The sequence below is a fragment of the Podarcis tiliguerta genome, assembly GCF_965153285.1.
Source record: "Podarcis tiliguerta genome assembly, chromosome: 14".
In the NCBI taxonomy this organism is placed as follows: Eukaryota; Metazoa; Chordata; class Lepidosauria; order Squamata; family Lacertidae; genus Podarcis; species Podarcis tiliguerta.
In genome coordinates this window covers 48,663,879-48,686,574 of record NC_139547.1, presented here as the reverse complement: position 1 = coordinate 48,686,574, position 22,696 = coordinate 48,663,879, and the positions used below count along the sequence as shown (strand labels likewise).

General features: G+C 40.2%; 2 protein-coding genes across 7 annotated transcripts in view; one reads left to right on the top strand and one right to left on the bottom strand.

Moving 5' to 3' along the window:
- The window catches only part of CHLSN (cholesin), a 149,121-nt gene that overhangs the window by 5,524 nt on the left and 120,901 nt on the right, over nt 1-22,696 (top strand). The gene's annotated exons all lie outside the window — the stretch shown is intronic.
- GPER1 (G protein-coupled estrogen receptor 1) lies at nt 14,216-18,718 on the bottom strand. Its single transcript, XM_083413707.1, has 2 exons — nt 18,278-18,718; nt 14,216-15,702 (listed from the first exon to the last, which is right to left on the bottom strand). Exon 2 carries the CDS (start codon nt 15,366-15,368, stop codon nt 14,298-14,300), a length of 1,071 nt encoding a protein of 356 aa, XP_083269833.1. The 5' UTR covers nt 15,369-15,702; nt 18,278-18,718; the 3' UTR covers nt 14,216-14,297.

Sequence of the window (22,696 nt, the reverse complement as noted above, 5' to 3'; positions counted from 1 at the left end):
TGTATACCCTCACACAAAACTAAAATTTCATGCAATTGTAGAGAAATATCAGCCATGTCTCATTTTTAAAAAGCACAGTAAGAGGCACTTAAGTGTTGTGGTAGGAGTTATAATTGTTCCAGTCTCATCCCTTATTGAGTCAGATTACAGGAAAAAAATTGATGGTTGACTGCAGCTTGTTATTAAAAGGTTTGCATTATTTTTCATCAACAGAAGTTGATCTACCAAACATAATTGCATTGCATAAAGATGTGTCTTGATTTGCAGCACCAGCATGGCAGTTGCTTTCATAAAAAGTTGGCCATTTGTGGAGTTTTAATTACTTCTTTTATCTCTAAACATGAATTCTAATGGGAGCCTTGTCAGATACAAGCAGCTGGAGGCTTTGGCTGCAGTACAACCATAACCTGGAGAATTTGTGTTATATTCATGTTGTTTGACCTTTACACAGGCCCTGATGTCATTGACTATGATAAATGTTTGTGGGATTTGGCCATATTTGTGTAACTACTACTGCTTGGCAGGGTTGAGGGGCGTTGATGGCTAATAGCTCATCACCTCTGGCAGGGGGTTGGACTCGATGGCCCTTGTGGTCTCTTCCAACTCTATGATTCTATGATTCTGTAAGACTTCCCCAGAGGAGTCTCACAAGGCTCCCTTTTTGTCCCCCTCTCTGAGATCTAGCAACACGTTTGTTTCTTCAGAACTGCTGAACTACTCTATGCTGGGTTGTGCTTGAGGCATCTCTAGCTGCATTTGGTACAGAATCCAGTGGTTGCCTACTTCATGATAGGGTTGTAGGGCTGTGCATTAAATCACCATACCTTTGAATACCAGTTTTGAAATAACATTCTGATGAGTGTTTTAACAAGGCAATATGCCATTGAACAATAGGTGGACACTCAACAGCTTCCCAGGGGGTAGCTCAGCTGAACAGATAGTTTACAGATACTTTGCAGATAATTTGCAGGCAGGGTGTCTCCAGCTTTGTTTGTTCTCTCTCTCCTAACAGAGAAGAAATGATGATAAGCCTTCCCACAAACCAGCAAACTATTTCATCTTCACCAGTATCTTTCCACTTAGAGCTCAGCTAATTATGCAGAGCCTGCTAATAATCCATCAGGAACTCCCCCCCCCCCACACAGCTGGACAGAGATCTACTGGCAAAGTAAAGAAAGAACAAAGAACCCCATTAAAGTGTGAGCAAAGGATATTTTTGTATAAAGTATTCACTATTCATTTTTTAAAATGTTTGAATTGCTACGACACTGTTCAGGAGAGGCCTACATAATTGGGGATCTGGGTATGGGCAAGCTGCTCAGGTGGAGAGATCAGCTACATCTGTCTTGTTTCCAGTCATTGATGTGAAGCTTTTCTTTTCTTTTTAATATAAAAAAAGTCAGCTTCCGAAAATGAAATTTCAATAAGGAATATGGAAGGGTGGGGCTTCTTCCCCCTTTTGTGTCACTTGAAAACAAAAACAAAACAAAGAACTGGAAAGCTCTTCTCCCCCCCCCCCACACTCACCCCCCTCTGGTGAAAAAAAGAGGGGGAAGAGTTTTTATTTTTATTTTCTGGTGGTGTTTATCTTTGTTGTTCCCTCTAGATAGCTTTCCTCCATGTAAAAAAGGAAGAGTTATTTTTCTTATTTAAAGGGGACTGCCTTTTTTCTTGCATGCCCTCCCTCCCTCCCTTTCATAAAAAGGGAGAGATTGGTGGAATGAGGACTTGGGGGGGGGGCTTCTGTGGGGCGGGGAATGAAGGTGAGAAGATTTAGCTGGATGCATTATGCTGAAATGGGAGGTTGGGTCTTATGTGAGAATGATGGGGAGGGTGTTTTTCAGGTAAGCAGTGAAAGCAAAGGTGTGTCTACTCACAAGCAAGCCCTACTGAATTCAATGGGGCTTACTCCCAGCAAAATAGGTTTAGTTTAACTCAGTGGGGCTTACTCATGCACAGATTCCACTTAGACCTCTGAGTGGGAAAGCAGATGCAGCTTGACTAGTAAATCACTTAAACTACTCTTAAATTAGTTGAAAATATATTACTGTAAATATATTACAGTTGTACCATGGTCCTCGGAACGGCTTAGCTCCTGAACAAATTGGCTCCAGAATGCCTCAAACCTGGAAGTGTTCCGGTTTGCGAACGTTTTTCGGAAGCCGAATGTCCAACATGGCTTCCGTTTGAGTGCAGGAAGCTCCTGCAGCCAATCAGAAGCCACGCCTTGTTTTTTTAATGGTTTCGAAAGTCGAATGGACTCCCAGAATGGATTAAGTTCAAGAACCAAGGTACCACTGTACATAAAAGTTTATTTAGTATGTTTTTTAAAAATCTACTACTTCTTTACATTTTAAGGCCCTCCACAGCCGCAGGAAGCCTCGTCAAGGCCCTCGGCTGCTGCAGGGAAGCGTGGCGCACCCTTTGCTGCCACAGAGAGGCCTAGTAAGGCCCTCCACCACTGCAGATATTTATTGTGATATATCGAGATAGCGAGATATTTTGCTGGTGATATATCACTGTAGAGATATATCATGAAAATCAGATATTGCCCAGATACTGCTCTGTAGGGTTGTATGTATAGCTTTTGATCTAAGAACCCTAAGTGGCTTGGGTGTTGTATATCTCTGTGTCTTCTGAAAACCATTAAAATAATTTGAGAGCATCCTGTTAGCAGTGGCAGAAAAGTTTTATATGGTTTTGTTCTTGTTGTAACTATGTTATCCTCCTTTAGTCTTGATGAAAAGGAAAACAAAAGGCAAATACTTCCAGTAGACATAATTTATATATTGCACTCATTCTATTCAATACCTGAAGTATTCTTACATTCTTCACTAAGATCAAGCATTTCTTTTTGTCCACCCACATCTTCCGTGGACTGAATCCTCACCTGTTCGTTCAAATAAATGGAAGAAGCAGATGGGGGAAAGAATGGGAATAGCTGGGGCTGCTTTATTGGTAATCTTTAAAGGAACTGAGTGAATATTTGGGTTGCAAACCACCATCTTTAGTAACCTGCTATTTATCCCATGTTAAATGGCTGTTTATAGGAGTACATTCAACTTTCTTAAGACCCTGGAACCATTTGAACACCCCATATGAGGGAACCTGCTTTCTGTGAACAAAACTTAAGTTACTCATGGGGGAATCTGGATTAATTTGGTACATAAATTGGCAACACGTTTATTTGTTGTTGCTTTGCTTTACTATTAATGAAGTATTCTGTCATGACAGCAAATTGAAGAAAATGTACAAAAATGTGTTTGAAATATTTGTATGCATAGATAAGAATGAATAATTTTGCATTCCTTTGAATATTTTTGTAATGGGCTGAACAAATTTCCCAGGAAAGCATATTCACAGCTGGGAAAACAGCTCCTACTTTGAAAATGGTTTTCCCAGGCAAAAAGCTTGCATCTCCAACTGTTTCTGGTATAAACACAATATTTTGTGTACTATTTAGCAGGGTTTCAAAAGGTTAAGAATTCTTCATTGGGCATTAACCAACAGAATGCAGCAGCATCTATATAAATGTTGTGCTGTAGTTTTGGTTTCTTTCTTCAAGCTAAGATCAAAGTATAGGGAGATGGGTTGAGAAATGTAGTTCCCTTTTTGTGCTAGACATGATAGTGCGTTCATTTTTTAAATCCCTGGAAATCAGTCAGTTAAACATTGTCACTTTATATACATGTTTTTATTTATTTAAAACTACTATAGCCCACGTTTCTCTAGGGAGGGGAAGGTTCAAGATGGCTACAATAAAGATAAAAATACAATGATGCAGTCAGTCAGAATTGAATTACTTAAATTCAAAGGCTATAGCTATATTCATTCATATATTCCAGCTTAAGTGAGGTTTGCATCCAAAAAACAGCCCATTGTATTGTTGACATTGAGAGAAAAAGGCGTTTTGCTGCCAAGTTTTCAAATACATTTTATTGTAACTGGTGATTGAATGCTGCCTTTCAGACATTCAGTGGTTACTCTTGTGAATTATCTTACATTTTATTTACTATTACTATCTAAACCCTTAGCAGCAGCCATCGAGTAGTGATATGTTGGGGGTTCTGGATGTCCAAGAAACAGCTATGAGCAAAACTTGTCAAGGTTCTTTCCATTTCTGCTTGGGGTCTGCGGTTCTCATCTACCTTAAATGATCAAAGAGTTTAGTTTACAGTTTGAACAAGTAGCCTCATATAGGAAGGTATGTGAAATCTTTTGAATGTCTAAATATAAGACATGTGACATTTAACCAAAAGATTTATTTTAGGAAAGAAAAAGCAACCTAGAATCGGCATAAAAGTTGCATAAGGATATAAAACTGTTCCTTCAGTTGAACAGAAGTTCATTTTTAGAGCAGGACGGAGTGCTTACTTTTCTTAACCAATTTTAATAGTCAAGAGGCTGAAAATCAAGATTCCTGCTTTTGGGAGCCAGGAAGCATGCTGGACTCTTCAGAGCCAAAAGCCCATAGAAACATTAATGGATAAAGGAGGAGCAAATAGCAATCAATCTTGATAGGCACACCCAGAGTTAGCCTCAGACCAAGAAGTAGCACTGGCTCTGCCTTATGCGGGAAATCACTGTACAGTCACACCTTGGGTTGAAGTAGCTTCATGTTAAGTATTTTTGGGTTGCGCTCCGTGGCGACTCAGAAGTAATGGAATGTGTTACTTCTGGGTTTCGCCGCATGCGCAGATGCTCAAAATGACGTCACACGCATGCGTGGAAGCGGCGACATGCGCAGTCACGTGTTACCTTCTACTCAGGATGCGAATGGGGCTCCGGAACAGATCCCGTTCGCATCCAGAGGTACCACTGTATGGTGTAGTGGTAAATCCTTAAGTGTAGGCTATGTTCATGACAGTCCCCATAGCCATGCCCCCCACAAGACTAAAAGCAATATTTTATCCAGTGCAGACTCTCTTGCTTAGCCCCTCATCCCCTTGCTTAACATCTAGCATGACCACTATTTTGCCTCAGGTTGGTTGGCCAGAATAAAATAATTTTGGTTTTCTAAAAAATAAAAGTGGCAACTTTTACACATACTTGGTAATGTAACCCTTGGCTTATTTGGTTCGTTTCTCTCTGAAAAAAAAGCCTATTTATTTGGTTTGTAGAAGATTGGCAAATAACGTCCCAGGAGATGACGTTATCATCCCTGCTCTATTGCATCACTGCTTATTACAAGACAGAGAAATTGACGGCTCTCTGCCTCCTGCCATGTTGGTCATTTGCTACTTTGTGTCACAGTGACACAAGACTGGAGAGCCAGTCCTGACATTTCATTTTAGGGCCAAGGTTCCATGTCCTGTGCATATGAGGGTTCATGGCAGGAAGAGCTTAAACAGCATCAAAGATTGGGAAGCCAGGCAGTCAGCTTTCCTCCTGCCACAGGAGTGTCTTGCACAGATACTTAATTCAGTAAGGAAACTAAGGAGGCTCAAGGATGAAGTGCTATAGAAATTTGCAGGTTATTTATTTCTCTCAGTTGCTTACACGTACAAAGTACTGAAGGGGTAAATATATCTTTTTTATATTCCAACTCATGAGATTGGACTACAAGGCCCCTGGGGTCCCTTCCAACTCAGAGAATGGCAACCAAGATTTATTTATTATTATTTGTTTATTAAATTTATATACTGCCCTTCCCACATATGCATTTAAAAGGTTGTAGAATAATCAGCCAAAGCCTGGGAGAAGAATGTTTTTGCGTGGCGCCTAAAATATATATAATGAAGGCGCCAGGCAAACATTCCTGGGGAGAGCATTCCATAAATGGGGAGCCACTGCAGAAAAAGGCCTGTTCCCGTGTTGCTGGCCTCCAGACCCCACTTGGAGGAGGCATACAAAGAAGGGCCTCAGAGGATGAACAGAGTCCAGGGCAGTTTATATGGGGAGAGGCTGTCCTTGAGGTACTGTGGTCCTGAGCCTTTTAAGGCTTTATCAGTCAAAACCAGCACTTTGAATTGGGTCTGGAAGCTAATTGGCAGCCAGTGCAGTTGGGCCAGGATCGGTGTAAAACGATCAAAAGTCTGGAAATCAAGGCTTGTGAGGAACAGTTGAAAGAACTGGGTATGTTCAGCCTGGTAAAAAGGAGACTGAAATGAGATATAATAGCCATCTTTGCATATCTAATGGGCTGTCACATGGAGGACGGAGCAAGCTTTTTTTCTTCTGCTAGGGAGGGTAGACCTGAACCAGTGGATTCAAATTACAAGAAATAAGATTCCAACTTAACATCAGGAAGAACTTTCTGACAGTAAGAGATGTTTAGCAGTGGAATTGACTTCTTCAGAAGGTGGTGGACTCGCCTTCCTTAGAGATTTTTAAGCAGAGGTTGGATGGCCATCAATCATGGATGCTTTAGTTGAGATTCCTGCATTGCAGGGGGTTGGACTAGATGATGCTCGTCTCCCTTCCAAGTATACAACTCTATGATCATAATAGCAGAAGTTCCACAAGGCCCACTCTCACATTCTTGGAATATCAGACAATTTTTTATCAGTGACAATATTTGATTGGTCAGTTGATAAGCATGCCAACCCTAGCTGCTTTTAAATCTATTCCTACATTTCTTACAAGGGGAGATCCATTTTAAGAGGGGGAGAGAGGTGAATGTATAAGGGATCTGGAAAGGAAAAAGCTATTTTTTCAGTCTTGATAATGAAAATTCCTGTGAAATATGATAGCATCAAAAATAAATGTGACAGTGGTTTAAAAATCAGGGATTTTGAGAAGAAGCATTGTATTGGCACTCCTGAACTATGGTTCATATTATCATCCCAAATACTATAGAATTCACCAGAATTGCTTGTAGTAAGTCAGAACAGCCCCCAAGAGCTAATAAGATGAAACTGTGCTGTCTCAGTTCTTCTGAACAAAACAGAGCTGGCAGCTTCCTCTGTTGCCACCTAGGATAGCTGGCTCAGCAGACTGATGTTTATTCTTAGCCTCTAGCATTGCTGTATCCCTAGGTGAGGAAAGGAGAAACTATAGTGAAGTGTGAAATAAAGGGTTGAACTGTTTATCATATATGTTTGATCCTTGTATTACTGTTTAAATGGGAACACATTTAGAATCAGTCTAAATTTAGATGAGTGGAGAGTATATATAGTTCAGGGACAGAGCATCTGCTTTGCATGGACATCGTCTTATGTTCAATTCTTTACACCTCTAGTTGAAGATTCCCAGGTATTAAACCATACTGGATAGCTGGGCCAATTGTTATATGTTCTTAATCCCAGGGCCAGTATCTCCCATGTTGAAATGCATCTGAGGTCATAAATGATATGATTGAAACCCTGCTGGCATTGTAACTTGAGAGCTCAGTCTTGCACCCATTTAGCATACCTGTGAAATGGAAACAATTTTTTTAAAAAATTATTTTGTTTCGACTACGGCAGACCAACACGGCTACCTACCTGTAACTGTGAAATGGAGAAATTGTTGCTTCATAGTTTATACTTGCTACACTGAAGACAAAGCTAGACCTATTATTACTCTCACAAATACTCTCACTATAGCAGGCAACAGAAGTTACCAGCTGATACTCAGTGGATGCATTGGAGAACATGTCAGCCTGACGCAAAATTAATGCATACTTTTTACCTTCCAGTAAAAAGATGTTGTTTATCCGCGTTAGCAGAGGCCATTACCCTTTTATACAGATTTCATTGATTTGGCTGCAGGCTTTTAACACTCTGAGAGGTCACCTTAGATGCTATATAGAACATTACCTCTGGCATCTATTGTTGGCTGCTTATTGGCTCCACAAACAGTGCCCTTTGATTTTATTATTATACTGGGGAAATTTCCGTAATTAGTTCTGCTTCAGAGTGAAAACCGTATATAACTGTTGGTTGTCCTCATGGATAAGTGTTCAAAAACTAGCAGCTTCATTTAGCTGGTCTCTTGACATACATTCTGAATGTTTCTACTTCTGTGTTGCTTTCAAGTGGCATCAAATGTCATTGCATGCTTGTTTTGTTGCTTGAGTGCCAAAAGGCTGACTTTGAATGACATCCCACATACCAGACTTTCCACAACTTCAGGCATCTTTTTGCACAGAGATTTTCTCATGGGCTGCTTCCCTTGCTGTTCTTCCAAGTTGCAGACATAGCTTTGCTACCTCATTCACATCCATGTAGTATCTTTGCATTAGCAATAGCAGTTGTGTTGTGTATAAGTGAGTTTTTAATATTGTTGGAACTTAATTATTGTGTTCTTGTTACCCTCTGTTGACCAACACACTCTGTTCTGACGACTTTCAAGTGTTCCACAAACAGCTATAACTGTGGGTGGGAGAAGAGAGCATGCTGTTGTTTTAACTTTTACTCCTCATAAAACTGGAAAGATTCCAGGCAAAATCAGCTAAATACATCATTTTTTCAGCAACTGTACAGATGCTTATGACTTTCCCACAAAAATTCAAAGGTTGCCTTATACTTTATAAGAAAAGAAGCAGCAACACTTAGCTTTCATATCTTGACCTGTTCTAATCCAGCTCGGGTCAGGTCTAGTTATTGGACTGAATAAGCCTTGGTTGCCCTGATAAATTACCTTTCTATCAGAAGATGGACAAACGATTGCAACCTTGTTATCCTTTCTTGATCTGTCACCATCTTTTGATACCATTGACCTTCATATCTTCCTGAACTGACTGGGGCATTATTTTACAGTAGTTCTGGTCCTATTGTAATAGTTGATTTCAGAGAATAGAATTAGGTAATGAACTCTTGACCCCCTGGCAGTTATGCTGTGGGGCACCACACCAGAAGGTACCATTTTGCCTCCAGTGCTATTTAACATCTACATGAAGCCACTGGGAGTAGTCATTAGGAGATTTGGGTAGGTAATCCCTAATTTTATTTCTTTGTAACATATGAATTTGCACCGTTGGCGAGTGCTTCCTGGGTCCAGATAATTGGTCAATTGCCTCCTTTGGATGGGATTGTATTCTCTCTGAAGGAGCAGGTACAATTGTCTCAGCGTGCTTTTGGATCCATCTTTCCAGGTGACCTCGGTGGCTATAAGTGCCTTGTAGCAGCTTCAGCTGGTAAGACAGCTATTATTGCCATTTCTGGATCAGGATAGCCTGGTCACTGTTGTCCATGCATTGGTAACTTCCAGATTATTATATTTTTCATTTAAAAAGTTGTAACTAAAAAATTTTACAACTGTAATTTAAAACATACAGAAGGTTAAAATTGCAATAAAACAGATAAAAATGCATTGAAACATCTACAAAATTTCTAAACATTTGGGTAGGCTTGTCTAAATAAGAATGTCTTCAACAGGCCTCAAAGACTGCAATATACTCCATGTGGATCTGTCCTGGAGATTGACCCAGAAGCTGCAGCTAGGGCAAAATGCAACAGCTCAGTGGCTCTCTGGGGCAGCATATCAGCATCATATTATGCCCTTGCTGAAATAATTTCGCCGGTTGCCACTTAGGTCCCAAGCCAAGTTCAAGGTGCTGACATTGGTGTTCAAAGTTTGCTTGGGACATGACAAGGATACTGTTTCATTGCTTATATATACATCATATCACTGCATTATTTAGAAGAGGGTAACCTAAAGGTACCATATTATTAGGAGGTCCTTTCTGAACCATATTGCAACCAAGTCTTTAAGTGTGACAGCACCTACTTTTTGGAACTCCTTCATGTTTCATATCAGACAGACACTGTCTTTAATGTATTTTCTGTGCCGGTTGAATACTTTCTTCTTTCTATAAGCCTACTAAGTGGACTCCCCCCCCCCCTCCCCTGTTCATTTCTGAATTCATTTGAAATTCTTTTAACTTTTTATTTATTGTAGTAAAGTAAAATTACTATGAGATGCTTCATAGTAAGCAATTTATAACTAAAATAAATAATAGCAATCATAATATATCATTTTAGACCGTTCTAATGCTTCACACCTTTTCAACATCCCTGCAAGGTAAAGCAGCATTATTATTCATATGTATTGCAGTTTTAGGGTGCTGAAACTCAAAGGATTGACTTAGAGGATTGTGCCTCACCTGAGCCCACCTGGGAAATTCATGGCATGTTACTGGTTTACTCCTAGTAAATTCCTAGAGAGATTTGGGTGGGAGTCTTCTTTGTTCAAGTTAGTCTACTAGCCCTGCTGCAGAACCAATTGTATGAAACTGCAAATTAGATAATGCATATATGTACATGTAATGGTGATCTGGGAGGGATTGAGCCTATGCCTTTGCATCTTTTACACATGTATCTTCTACTTATAAATTCATTTGTACCCACAAAAATATAACAAAGGGTCTGTAAATTAGGCAACAAATATTAATTGATTGATTGATTTTAAATTCTCACTAAGCTTTTAGTGTTTAGTGCACCCTTAGTTTAAAGTCTTATCGGCAACAACGAAAAGCTTCATAAACTTTTTAAAAAAGTATTGTTTGTTGTGATCTTACTTGGGACCCTCATTCAGATTATTGGCACTTGTCTATCTCAAGGGGCAATGGAGTGTGCCTCTGGGGGTGAAGACTAACTGCTGCATTAGCAGCACTGAAGTGATGTCGCCGTAGCATAAGCCTTTGCTGTGTGTATGGAGCTCTTAGGGCTGCCCAGAAAACAAGACCCCACTCTCAGCCTTGCTGATGTGGTCCAAAGGAAAGGAAAGCAATACATTTGACACCAGCTGGGCTGCTGGAGTTGCTGGAAGGTGGCGTACAAGGTGCCATCCAGCTGTCTTAGGGATTCCACTTTGGATTTGTGTAGAGTCTACTCCTTAGCCTTTTCTCCTCCCAAAGATATCCTGCAAGGCAGCAGAGGTTTAGGATCAGAGTTTTCCTTCTCCCAGATGGGCTACCGTCATAGATTGACAAGCCCCATCGCCCCTCACTTGCCTCTACAGCATGTGTAGAAATCGCCTTCTTTGCCATTAGACCCAGTATTGGTCTCGTCCGCTCAATCCGCCAGAGCCTGTCTTCACGTACAGGGGAAGTCCTGGCCTAACTCATGGAGTGTTTGAGACCCATCGGCTACCCTCACCTGGTTTAGCTGGCCTGTCGAAGCCATTGCCAGGTTGTCGCTGCTGTTGCATGCTGACAGCTTCTAGGAGCCACAGGTGAGAGCTGATGGGGACCAAAGGTGGAGAAACTACTCCAGAAGGAGCACAGTGTGTTCCGTACCAGAGGTATTACCCTTTCCTAACGCTCCATACACCCCATATTAATCATCCAGTTTACTACTCAGAATTATACCTGCTTGGTAACTTTGGTAATGCTGCCTGGATCAGTTGCAAGTGACTCTGATCCTCTGTGTGTGTCCTGTATGTGCATGTGAGACTGTGGGGTGACCACACCTGCTGCTGATATGCAGCTCCTGGACCCCAACATGTTAGTCTCCTTGAATTACTGGCTCCATGGGAAGCTTTATAAATTTAGATTTTTTTAAAAAATGAAACTACATCTTGGAAATTTGTAGTGAAACTTTTTGCTTTTTTGTTAGCTATGTGCCGCAGCCAGGATCTAAGTCTTCCTGTCCTGCAGCAGGCAGAGCATGTCTTCTGTAAGATCTTTGTGGAGGTCATAATATAGCACAGTTCTGGAGGGTACAGAGCCCTTCATAGAGTATATATCCTAGAAGGGATTGAAAGTCAATCACATGGGAAAGATAATCTTTTGAAGCTCCAAAATGCAATCAGAATTTAGTTCCATGCCTAGCCTGTAATCAAGGGTATGATCAGGCAATAATAGGAACATTATCTAGCTTAGTGCAGCATCTCTGTGATTATCTTAACATTGCTTGAAAAGGAACTAGAGCATGCTAAACCTGGATGTACAAGAATGTTGTTTTTCCACACTCCAAAGTAGCTCTCCAATACTTTCTCCATGTTGCTTTCCAAAGCTCTCAAGACCTTGCAGCCTGTTAGTGACAAGCATGAGGAGGTTGACGTCTAGGGAGCTAAGCCCAAAGGAGGCAGTCAAGGGTCAGCCAAGGTCCACTTTTCCCTTAAACTCAAATTTCTTTTCCCGTAGAGTGGTCAAAAGGGAGTGATTCAAGTCCAGTAAGAAGCAAACTTTTCTCCATCCTGGCAGGAAAGGATGAAATCATCATAGTATGCAAATTGTCTTTACAAATAGATGTTAATATCCATATAGGAAAAGGTCGCTTTGATTCTGACTGTCCAGTCTCTGAGCCAGTTTAGATGATAGCCCTCCTTGTTCATGTGTACCTCCTCCCCTCCTTGCATATAGAGTGCAATTTCTAAATTTGGCAGTGCCTTATTTATTGGCAGTGCCAGCTTTCCGTGATACCATGATGAAAGATTTTAGATAAGAGAATTAGGGAGAACCTGCAGTAAATTGCAATTCATGAGACATATTCTATATAACAAATAATATTTGTTATTTTCAAGGTATTGTACAGTAAATAAAATTAAAGGAAGGTGAAAGTGAAATAAAAGCCAATTCTATTTTATGAATGGAAAGGGAAGTGGGGGAGGGAGCCAGTTTCCCATTGAATCTCCTGATTGCAGTGTGAATACAGATATTGAGAATGAATATTGCTTGAACATGCCCAGGATCCAAGTATTCTGGAAAAAAAGTTGATTCGAGTTAGTGGCTATTGCAATACCCACTAGCAGTGTATTTCCCTACCCTGTAAGAAGAATATCCTCATTCAGGGCTCCAGATTGCTTGGACCAAAAGATGTGTAGTGGTATTTGACATCTGGGAGAGTTTCAGGAGAAGAAAAGTGAAACAAACACCTACCCACTTGGCTTTTCTTTGCTACCCTAAAGCACTAGACAGCTCAGGGTGATCTTAAGCATTTAATTGCTGTATAGTGCAGGAGGTGTTCTGAAGAGTGGAACTGGAAAATGTGTTCATTTTCCTTTTCTTGGAAACATTCCTATATAGTGCAGGAAGAGAAATATTTTCTGCTTTAAACTGATCTCACACATACCCTTCCAGAATACTTACTAAAGGCTACATTGAGCTAGTAATTTCCCGCTTTTCTCCCGGAGTACATTTTCCTCAGTGGCGTAGCATGGGTTGTCAGCACCCGGGGCAAGGCAAGTAATTTGCGCCCCCTAACCCGTGGATTTTAGTAGGGGCAGAGAGCTGCGAGTGCGAGCGAGCCCCCCCCCCCCCGATGTTGCGGCCGGTGCGGCCGGCCCCCCCTGCACCCCCACGCTACGCCACTGATTTTCCTTCCCCCACCTTCAACTGGCACACTAACATTTTGTGTCTCAGCTCACTCACAGTCTGTCCTGGTTCTTTTAGAACTTTTCCTTTGTCTCCTGAGGTGGAAGTGAAATCTACCCATAGGGAAAAAGCTATAGGATTTAGCACAGTGGGGGTTATGCATCATTTGCCCCCACAACTAAAGCATAGTGAATACACAGGAACTCCTATCTTTTATGTTAAATGTGGTCATGGAAATTTCATCTTCAGGTAACAGAATGAGTAATAGAATATTTCTTATTTCTGTAGGCACAGCTGTCATCCACATTCCATGAGTTAAGGAAGTTCACAAACCTTTGAGCCATTTTCAGTTGTTTTTTTTTAAATACTGTTCTTTCCTGCTGCAAACTTATATAGTTCTGTATAACTGGAGAAGTCCCTTGAGTATGCACCATTACCTTATTTTTGGGTGGCCCTGTTTCAATTACAAGCTGATAAGCACTCAACTGCCTGAGTCCACTATTAAAGGCGAAGATTCTTGGTGATTCAGGGAATTTGGAAGTAATAAAAGCCTAGTAGCTAACTGTAATAATTAAAAAACAACAACCCAGAAAGAGAGGTCCATTGTAAATCTAGATTGAATTTCTATTTTCTTAATAGTTTGTGCAACAGTTTGTGTCTATTAATATACAGTACCATGCTTTCTAGCTGTTTTCTTCAACAGGTTTGCAAGCTGATATTCTTGGAAGGAAAATCAACAACTCTCTATATCTGTGTCTTCATCTCTGTATCAATATGTTCTATTGAATTTCCCTATTCTTACTGCAGTTTTACTATTTTGTTCAGGGCATCTAACATATGGCAGAAAAATAACATTATTTGATAAGTATATTATAGTTAAGTTCTTCCTTAGACAGTTTTCTGCTACCTTATTGTTCACAAGTATGCAAATACAGCTGCCCCCCCATGAGCCTTTTATTAGTTTCTAACCTTAATGAAATGCAGATTTGAGTAATGTGTAATCTTTTACATATCATCATAAAAATAGTACAAATCTTTGTGCATAGGACAAAGTATATGATTTTTCTATTAGCATTGTGATCAAGTTCCATTATGGTACCTTTAAATACAGGCTAAATTAAACTTCCGATTGCTCGTTGCTATCAGGAATAACAGATTTCAGGGTAGCATGACAAAACCGGTTTAAAACAGAGACTTTTGTTTTCTGTTCAATGTACAATTTCAGTTTCTCTCTGAAAGTTTCACCTAGGAAGCTGTAGATAAGAGGATTCAAACAGCTGTTTGAGAAGGCTGCAAGGTTCACAATGTGTCCGGTTAAGGGATAGTTGTGTCTGAAAGACTGGCCCCTTGATGAGGTTTGCTCTGTCTTTTGAAGAAGTTGCACACTTATGAAGACATTTTCAGGAAGCCAGCAGATGAAGAAGACAAGGACAACAACAAAAATCATGCGAAGAGCTTTCTGTCTGCGTATCCGCAAACTTCTATGCTTGTGGGCTCTTATCAAGACTCTTACAATTAACGAATAACAAAGGCCTATAATAGCAAAAGGGATGATAAACCCTAAGGTTATTTCTAGCCACTGAATTTCTTCTACATCTGCAAAGCAAAAGGAAACCTCCCCAGCATGTTGCAAATGTACAGCTGTGAAGGGCACTAGTGCTGCCGAGATAGATGCCAACCAGATGAGGCCACAGCTTAATCTGGCATGTTCCATGGTGCGAAATAAGTTGGACTTCATTACTTTTGCTAGTGCTATGTATCTGTCAAAACTCATCCATGTTAGGAAGAATATGCTGCTATACATGTTGATTTGAAGGAACAATGACATAAAAGTACAAATTATTGTGATATCGTAATACTTTTCGTCGAGATTAAAAACTTCGATGAGAGAGTCAGCCACCAAAATGAGATCTGCTACTGCAAGGTTTATGAAATATAAGTCTGGAATAGTCATCTTTTCACGAAAACTTATGTTCACCACTAAAATAAGAATGTTTCCCACGAAGCCAATAGGAAAAAGGAATATTGTGTAAAGGCATGATAAGAAAAGACCTATAACGTATTGCTGGTGTTCTGATTTATCTGAGAGGCTGACAGTTTTGTTTTCATTGCATAGATATGATCCATTTCGTTCAAAATATGTGCTGTTACAAAGTAGTTGAGATGTGGATGCTGCGAAAATTTCCATGGTATGCGCCTCTCTTGGGTATATCGCTTAGAACTTCAGTACCAAAGTGCTTAAATTGTTGGTGAATCCAAAGAGATCTGTAGAAGTCATATTTTGTATTCTGCAAAAGCAGAATCAGTTTAGGTCAAGACTTGCAGAATTTCTATAGTACCTTAAGAAAAGTGGTAAGCAAGAATCAATTGATATGTTCTATAACACAGGAACTTTTGTATGGTAATGATGATTTCAGGTGTATACATATTTCTTCTATTGTAATCTTGCTTACAATTTGAAAGTTGCTGAATCATAATAGTTCTGTTTACTTCAGTTTAGCAACTAATGAATCTTGTTTGACCTGCAATTAATAAAAGGGAAAATAATTAATCTCCTTCCTGTAAAAATGAAAGAGTTCATTGTTTATTAACATGAATGGCCTTAACATCTGTTCATGTATATCCATGATGCTGTCTTTGTGAATTTAGTTAGATGAACCACAAATATATGAATGTACATGTTCAGTGTAAATGTTTTTGGGATCATTTTAGGATCTATATAGTGGCAATGAGCAAAACATCTTTTTGGCATTGCTCTTATGAGAAAAGGATAAATATCAGGACTAAAGCCAGTTTTGGAAGAAATAAAAGATCAACTTTCTGTTGTATCATGTTCTTTGTTTGCATAGATAATTATAGAAATCTTAACATATAACCCCTACAGCACATGCTTTGGCTGCCAAACTGATAGCTAGAGGAAAAGTATGGGACCCTTCTGATTCTTACAGAGGCTTAAAAAAAGAGAGGCTCTTATAGGTCTTATAGGTTTTCAATTGTATAACAGAAGTCTTTGGGAAAATAATATTTATTTCTTAAGCAGTTACTTTTTCTAACTATGTTGTTAAATGATTTGTGAAATTATAAGGAAATAAAAATAAAGCAGATTACCACAGATGATTAAAATCTTGAACTGGATTATGTAAACCTTGTTGCCAAAAAGCCATGAGCAGCTAAGATTCTCACAGCATTTTAAGTATATGGAAGTGGAAACACATGTAATCTCTGACCTAATTTTTGAGCCAGATTGAAATATTACATTTGATTATTGAGACCTATCAGCCTATCAGCCTCTTCCATCGCTGTGTGCAGCTCTGGTTGCCTGATCTGAAAAAAGCTATTGAGGGGATGGTGAAGACAATAACTGGTTTAGAATCTCTATGAAAATAGACTAAAGATAAGCTGTTTTTAGTATAGAAGGTGGAGGATCAAGGTGGCAGTGGCAACATGTTACAGTTTTATAACATGAAAAGTGTAACCAGAATACCTTTCCAAATAGTTCTCTCCATCCGGTTAAATTGATTGACATTAATAAGTGTTTCTTCTTACAAAATTTGTTACCACAAGCTGTGGAGATGGACACCATCTTAGATGTCTATAGAAAATAACTGGAAGGATACATTTATTAATAGTGATTAGCCATAATAGTTTAAAATAAAAAGCCCAAGTTTTGAGGTTGTATACCTCATGAGTACTAGATCCTGGGAACATGCATCAGAGAGATACTTATTACCCTCTTGCTCGGCTTTTGAATATCCAGAAGTAACCGGTTGCTGTTGGAGACCAAATACATGCCTTGTGGAACTTACTCCCAGGTAAATGTTCATTGGATTGCAGCCTTAGCCTGGTCTTAGTCTTAATTCTTACTATTTTATATGAAGGCATGCATAAAGTTGTTTCAAGGGGTTTGTCATGTTTATTTCCAGAAAGAAAATTTATTTTCACTTGTCCAAAATAAAATACTGTGTTGTTGAATTACTATGAGGCTTGTAACAACATATTTTTAGATTACTTTTTGAAAAAAAATGCATAATCTTGTAAAAAAAAATGATTTTAGTAGTAGAGGGTTTAAGAATAACTCAGCTATTTTTTAACTTGCCAATCTTTATAATTATTGTTTCTGCAAGGTAGAATAAATCACTTTTATACATCACTAAAAAGCAGGCCAATGTAAATATTGAAGGGAAAACTATATTTTAAATAGTAGTGCATCAGTGGCATTCTGATAATGCTCTGGGACTGCAAGAAATCTGAACGATTTCAACAATGTTCATCATTTTAAATTGTTCTTACCATCATGTGTTTTTAGGATTCATTTTACCTTACACTAATGTGTATTCATAGGTTTTAACTGGTCTTGAGCTGATTTCCTCCTAACCACTGGTTGGCTAATTTATCTTTAATCACATCACTATCACCACCACTAATTATAAAAATTAGTGCTATTCAGATTATTCTAGATTGAATTGAAGGCAGTAGTGTATTGGTACAGTTAATTTAGAACTGAATAAACACCTGCATTTTTAAAAGATTGTTTAAGATACTTAAATGGTTTATAGCAACAAATCCAGTTCTTCCTGCAAGTCTTACCACTATAATAAAGCTTTATAGATTCTTGTACTTTCTACAGTTTTTGTTGAGCTGACATCATTTTAAAGGCTAAAATTAACTCTGTTTCTGCTGGTTTATTTCTCTTTGCCAGTTCAATTTGTAAATTAAAAAAAAAAACAAAACAACATTTTGAGAGACGTGGGATGTTTGCCTATTTTCATCCCTCTTTTGCTTTTGGGATCCTACTTCAAATACAAAAATAAACTCAGATGCCAGTACACTGAGCACCATTTCACAGATTCAGCTAGAAGAAGCACCTTCAGCATATACCACTGCTTGGCTGTACAAGCGTATAGCAAATGCAATTAAAAGAAAAACAGAACTCAAACGTGAAGAATGATTCTTTAACACATGCTTTAATAACTAGAGTGAGATATTCTTTGGCTGTACAAGCATATAGCAAATGCAATTAAAAGAAAAACATTAAAACTCAAAGTGAAGACTGATTCTTTAACACATGCATTAATAACTAGAGTGAGATATTCCTACCCTCTTTCGGGAGTCCTGTTTTCCCTTCTTAATCGCTTGCATGTTTCGGTCAGCTCAAGAGGTATTCCCATCTTGATGTATTGCATTGTGGTGTTCATCATTGCTATCATTTTTCTGCAACAAACTTAGCAGAACACATTCAATGTGTCGGTGCTGCTTCTGAATCGTGATGCAGCAGGTGGAGGCTTGGGCTTCATCTGCTGCTGAAGGAAGCTTGTTGATAACTGCACAAACACCACCTGGCGGTTGCCAGAATTGCTCTGCTGACTGTGGGAAAAGAAGTCTTGAACAGCTACGTTAAATCCTGTTTTCTCAGTGGAAGGGACAAGACTATAGTGCATGTCCTCAGCAGACTTTTTACTCCACGTGTGTTTGTGTGTGTGAGAGAGGGGAAGAATAAAATACTCATTCCTTTCTTAAGCAGCAGCACCCAATGCCTCATTCACACTGCTTTTGAATGTTTTGAAGCAGTTAGGGATATTACACCAGGTTGGAGTGGGTAAATGCTGTTTAAAGGGGAAAAGCTCAAAATTCCACTTGGCATGCCTCCCAAGCCCATGGCAGCTTATTGGATCCTGGCCACAGTTGGGCATGCTGAATTAGAAAACTTAAGATAGAGGGGGAAATTGGGATTTCTGCGGATCATAAATGACCTATATTATATTAAAATAGTGCTTTAAAAGCACAGTATACTCGTAAGAAGTTCAGCTTTCTGAGAATTTTTTCATTTTAGAAAACAAAAAATCTGTCTAGTTCTTACGGTTGTGAAACTATGCTTGAAGGTTCTGCTGCATGAAGTTTCCATACCAACACCTACCCTAAGTGTACTTCAGTAATACCATTGTACATCTGGGTACAGCATGACTTTAATACACTGCGCAGTTTCCATTATCTGATCCTGTTGTGAATAAGCTTCTGGAGTTCACCTTGAATGCATTTCTCCACTGCCCCAGAAGTGCCTTACCCAACCTGGTACCCACCATACATTGTGGAATATAGTCCCATTATCCCCGAGCATTATTCATGTTGGCTGGGGGTGATGGGAATTAGGGTCCAGTTTCTGAAGGACAGCAGGTTGGGGTAGGCTGCTCTGGAACCATGGTTCAGCAAACCTTTCCCTTGTTCACTTCTCTGCCAGATAAGCGCTGTGTGCCTGCAGTGGAATCTTGGTGCATTGCAGAAGATTCTGAGGAATGTTATGGGGCGTGTTCTCTGTGCACCATCTTGGCTTGCTGGGCCTCACATTTGCCTCCCTTAACATTTCTAACCAGCTGCACATTACACAGAGAATATCGGGGGCGGGGGGAGCTGAATTTCAGAGGAGCTTGACGCAGTTTGAAAAGCATTGCTGCAGAACCCAGAAATCACAATTTTGGTCATTATTTCTGGTTTTTGATAGCATTTATTCTAAACTATGTATGCATGCATGCATGTATGTATGTATGTACAATCCGGTTTTTGGTCAGAAACCAAACGTGAAATTTAACGTTTACTAAATTATTCTGTATTTTGTAACATGTCCCAGTGCATCAGAGACAGCCAATATGGTGCCCTCCATATGTGAGCTCCAACTTCCATTAACCTCAGCCAGAATGGCTAGGGCTCAAGTATCAAGGGAGCTATAATTTCAAACTTTGGCTACCCCTGCTCTGCATGGCACCTCTTTATTATTCCTTATTCATGTTTGATGCTCAGAGTGACCTTTTCTAAACTCAGTTTTTAAAAACTACTTGTATGCATGCCTTTCAGGTTAAGAATCCAATTGTTATACAGTGGTATTGTGCTCTATATTTTACTGCGCGTCGATATTTTATAGTTGAAGCTAGCAAGACAGACGCTAAGTAATCATACTGCTGTGGGCATTGGTGGCTCCCCTGTCATACCTCAGAATCTCTGCTGTTGCTGAGATTCCACTTGCTGGCATTTGGTATCTCCACGTAGTAAAATGGAGTGAAATTAGGTCAGCGGCAGCAATTTATCAGAGTTCCATTTGTGACTAGGTAACAGTTATCGCTGTTCAATTTGGCATATGTTTCCTCACATTTTCAAAGAATGACCCTTGTTTTCGAATACCCAAGCTTTAGTGCTCATACTTTCTGAGCGTTTAACAGGTGTACTGGGTCTAGCTACAGGTTTCTGTCTTAAGTGCATGCAATGGCAAACTTACATTTCCCTCCATGTGATGTGTGAAGCATTGAATGTAACAGATGCTGGAGTGGGGAGAACAGCTCCATGGAGGCAGGGGCAGTCAGTGGTAAACCTCACATGACAGAGCAGTTTAGTTCTCGCTTGTATTGTACATATCACTGGTCTAATGCTCATTTTATTTTCTCGGTATATGCATTTATTGGGTTCTTTGGGCTATTCCTTTCACACAGTGAATAAGATAAATGGCTATTAGTCATGACGTCTATATGGAACCTCCATGATCAGAGGTAGTATATTGCTAAATACTAGTTGCTGGAGTGCGCAAGAGTTATTTCGTTATTGTATTCATAACTTGTTTTATTCCAAGACACCCAAGAAAAGACTTAAAATTTCAAAATACTAAAACAAATAATAAAAAACGTAAAATTGGCCTTGTGAGTTGAGGGGCCAGTCTGACTGGAGCAAGTCCTGATGTTTCCTTTGTCTGTTTGTTTGCCTGCCTGCCTCACTCTCTTCTGCCTTCCCACAGGGTGGATGGCGTCCTTTGGATCCATAGGGGAAGGGTTTAATTTACTGGAGCAGGCCCTGATGTTGACCATGCCTTCCTTCCTTGCTGGCTTCTTTAAGCACTTTTGATACCCTGTTTCTGATCCCCAGTCCACTTCCCATACCTTTTCTAGTTCCATGAGATCCCTTGGATTCTCTGTAGTTTGCCCTCCCCCCCCCCCAAATCAGGATGCATCTTTCCTTTGGTGGATTCATTTGAGATCAGATAATGCTTAGAGGGACGCGGGTGGCGCTGTGGGTTAAAGCCTCAGCGCCTAGGGCTTGCCGATCGAAAGGTCGGCGGTTCGAATCCCCGCGGCGGGGTGCGCTCCTGCTGTTCGGTCCCAGCGCCTGCCAACCTAGCAGTTCGAAAGCAATCTCGGGTGCAAGTAGATAAATAGGGACCGCTTACTAGCGGGAAGGTAAACGGCGTTTCCGTGTGCGGCTCTGGCTCGCCAGAGCAGCGATGTCACGCTGGCCACGTGACCCGGAAGTGTCTTCGGACAGCGCTGGCCCCCGGCCTCTTTAAGTGAGATGGGCGCACAACCCTAGAGTCTGTCAAGACTGGCCCGTACGGGCAGGGGTACCTTTACCTTTTTAATGCTTAGACTCCCCCCCCCCCCCCAAGTCTTAAGTGTGGGTAGATGTTAAAGAATCCCCTCTAATCCCAAAAGGCAAAATATGAAAACTGTTTGAAGAGGCTTGGAAATGTCTCCAGCTTAATAGAAGCTAAGGATCAGGCACTTGTTAACTACACAATTAATTATTTGTTTACAGTGTAATGGTATACATGTCCACTCAGAAGTAAGACTCTTTGTGTTTAATGGGGCTTATTCCTAGATAACTAGGTACAGGATGGTAGCATAGGCTTCAGTTTAGAGTTGGCATTGGGCTAAAACGGGGTTCTTGTGCCTTTAACAGTTGTATGGCAGGCAGACATTCAACAGGTTAAGCCTTTTATAGAATGGAAGCACAATTACAGAAAAAACTTCACCATGACTGTGCTTCCTCTAGTTTTGTGTATACTATGGCCTCATGGCAGCCATGTTGTGACTGGTGCCCACAGCACTCTCTCAAAATTTGAAATCTGCCCATGTATCCAAAATAGTTGGTGACTCCTGTTTTATGCAGACAAAGGCACTTGCGGAGGGCGCAAAGCAGGACTATGGCCTAGGTATGTTCAAACATCCCGACAAAGAGGCTTGACGGGGCTTTTGGTCAAGGTGGGCCTGAGGTTCCCACCCCTGTCCTAGAGGCAGCTAGTTGGTTGCTCTGGGAAGCAAGATGCTGGAGTAGATGGTATTTTATATTTGATCCACTAGAGCAGGCATAGGCAAACTCTGGCCCTGCAGATGTTTGGGACTACAATTCCCATAATCCCTGACCACTGGTCCTGTTAGCTAGGGATGATGGGAATTGTAGTCCCCGACATCTGGAGGGCCGAGTTTGCTTATGCCTGATTTATACCCCGCCCATCAAGCTGGGTTTGCTTGTGCCTGCACTAGAGCTCTTAGGCTTTTATAGGCAGTGCTAATCAAACGATTAAATAATATTGTTGGATTAATCAAATGCATTCCAGTAGATTAAAATTTCATTTGCATATGAATAAGAATAATTACTTGGAATAAAAAGGCATGCTTTCTTTGGTTTTAGACATTAGAAAGGCATCCCCCAGGTCACAGCACCTTAGCCTATGAATTCCCTCCTGTATGAGGTGGAAGGAGA

Bases quoted from the DNA above. Each gene is read 5' to 3' on its own strand.
- GPER1 (XM_083413707.1), bottom strand. From the start codon at position 15,368: ATGGAAATTTTCGCAGCATCCACATCTCAACTACTTTGTAACAGCACA.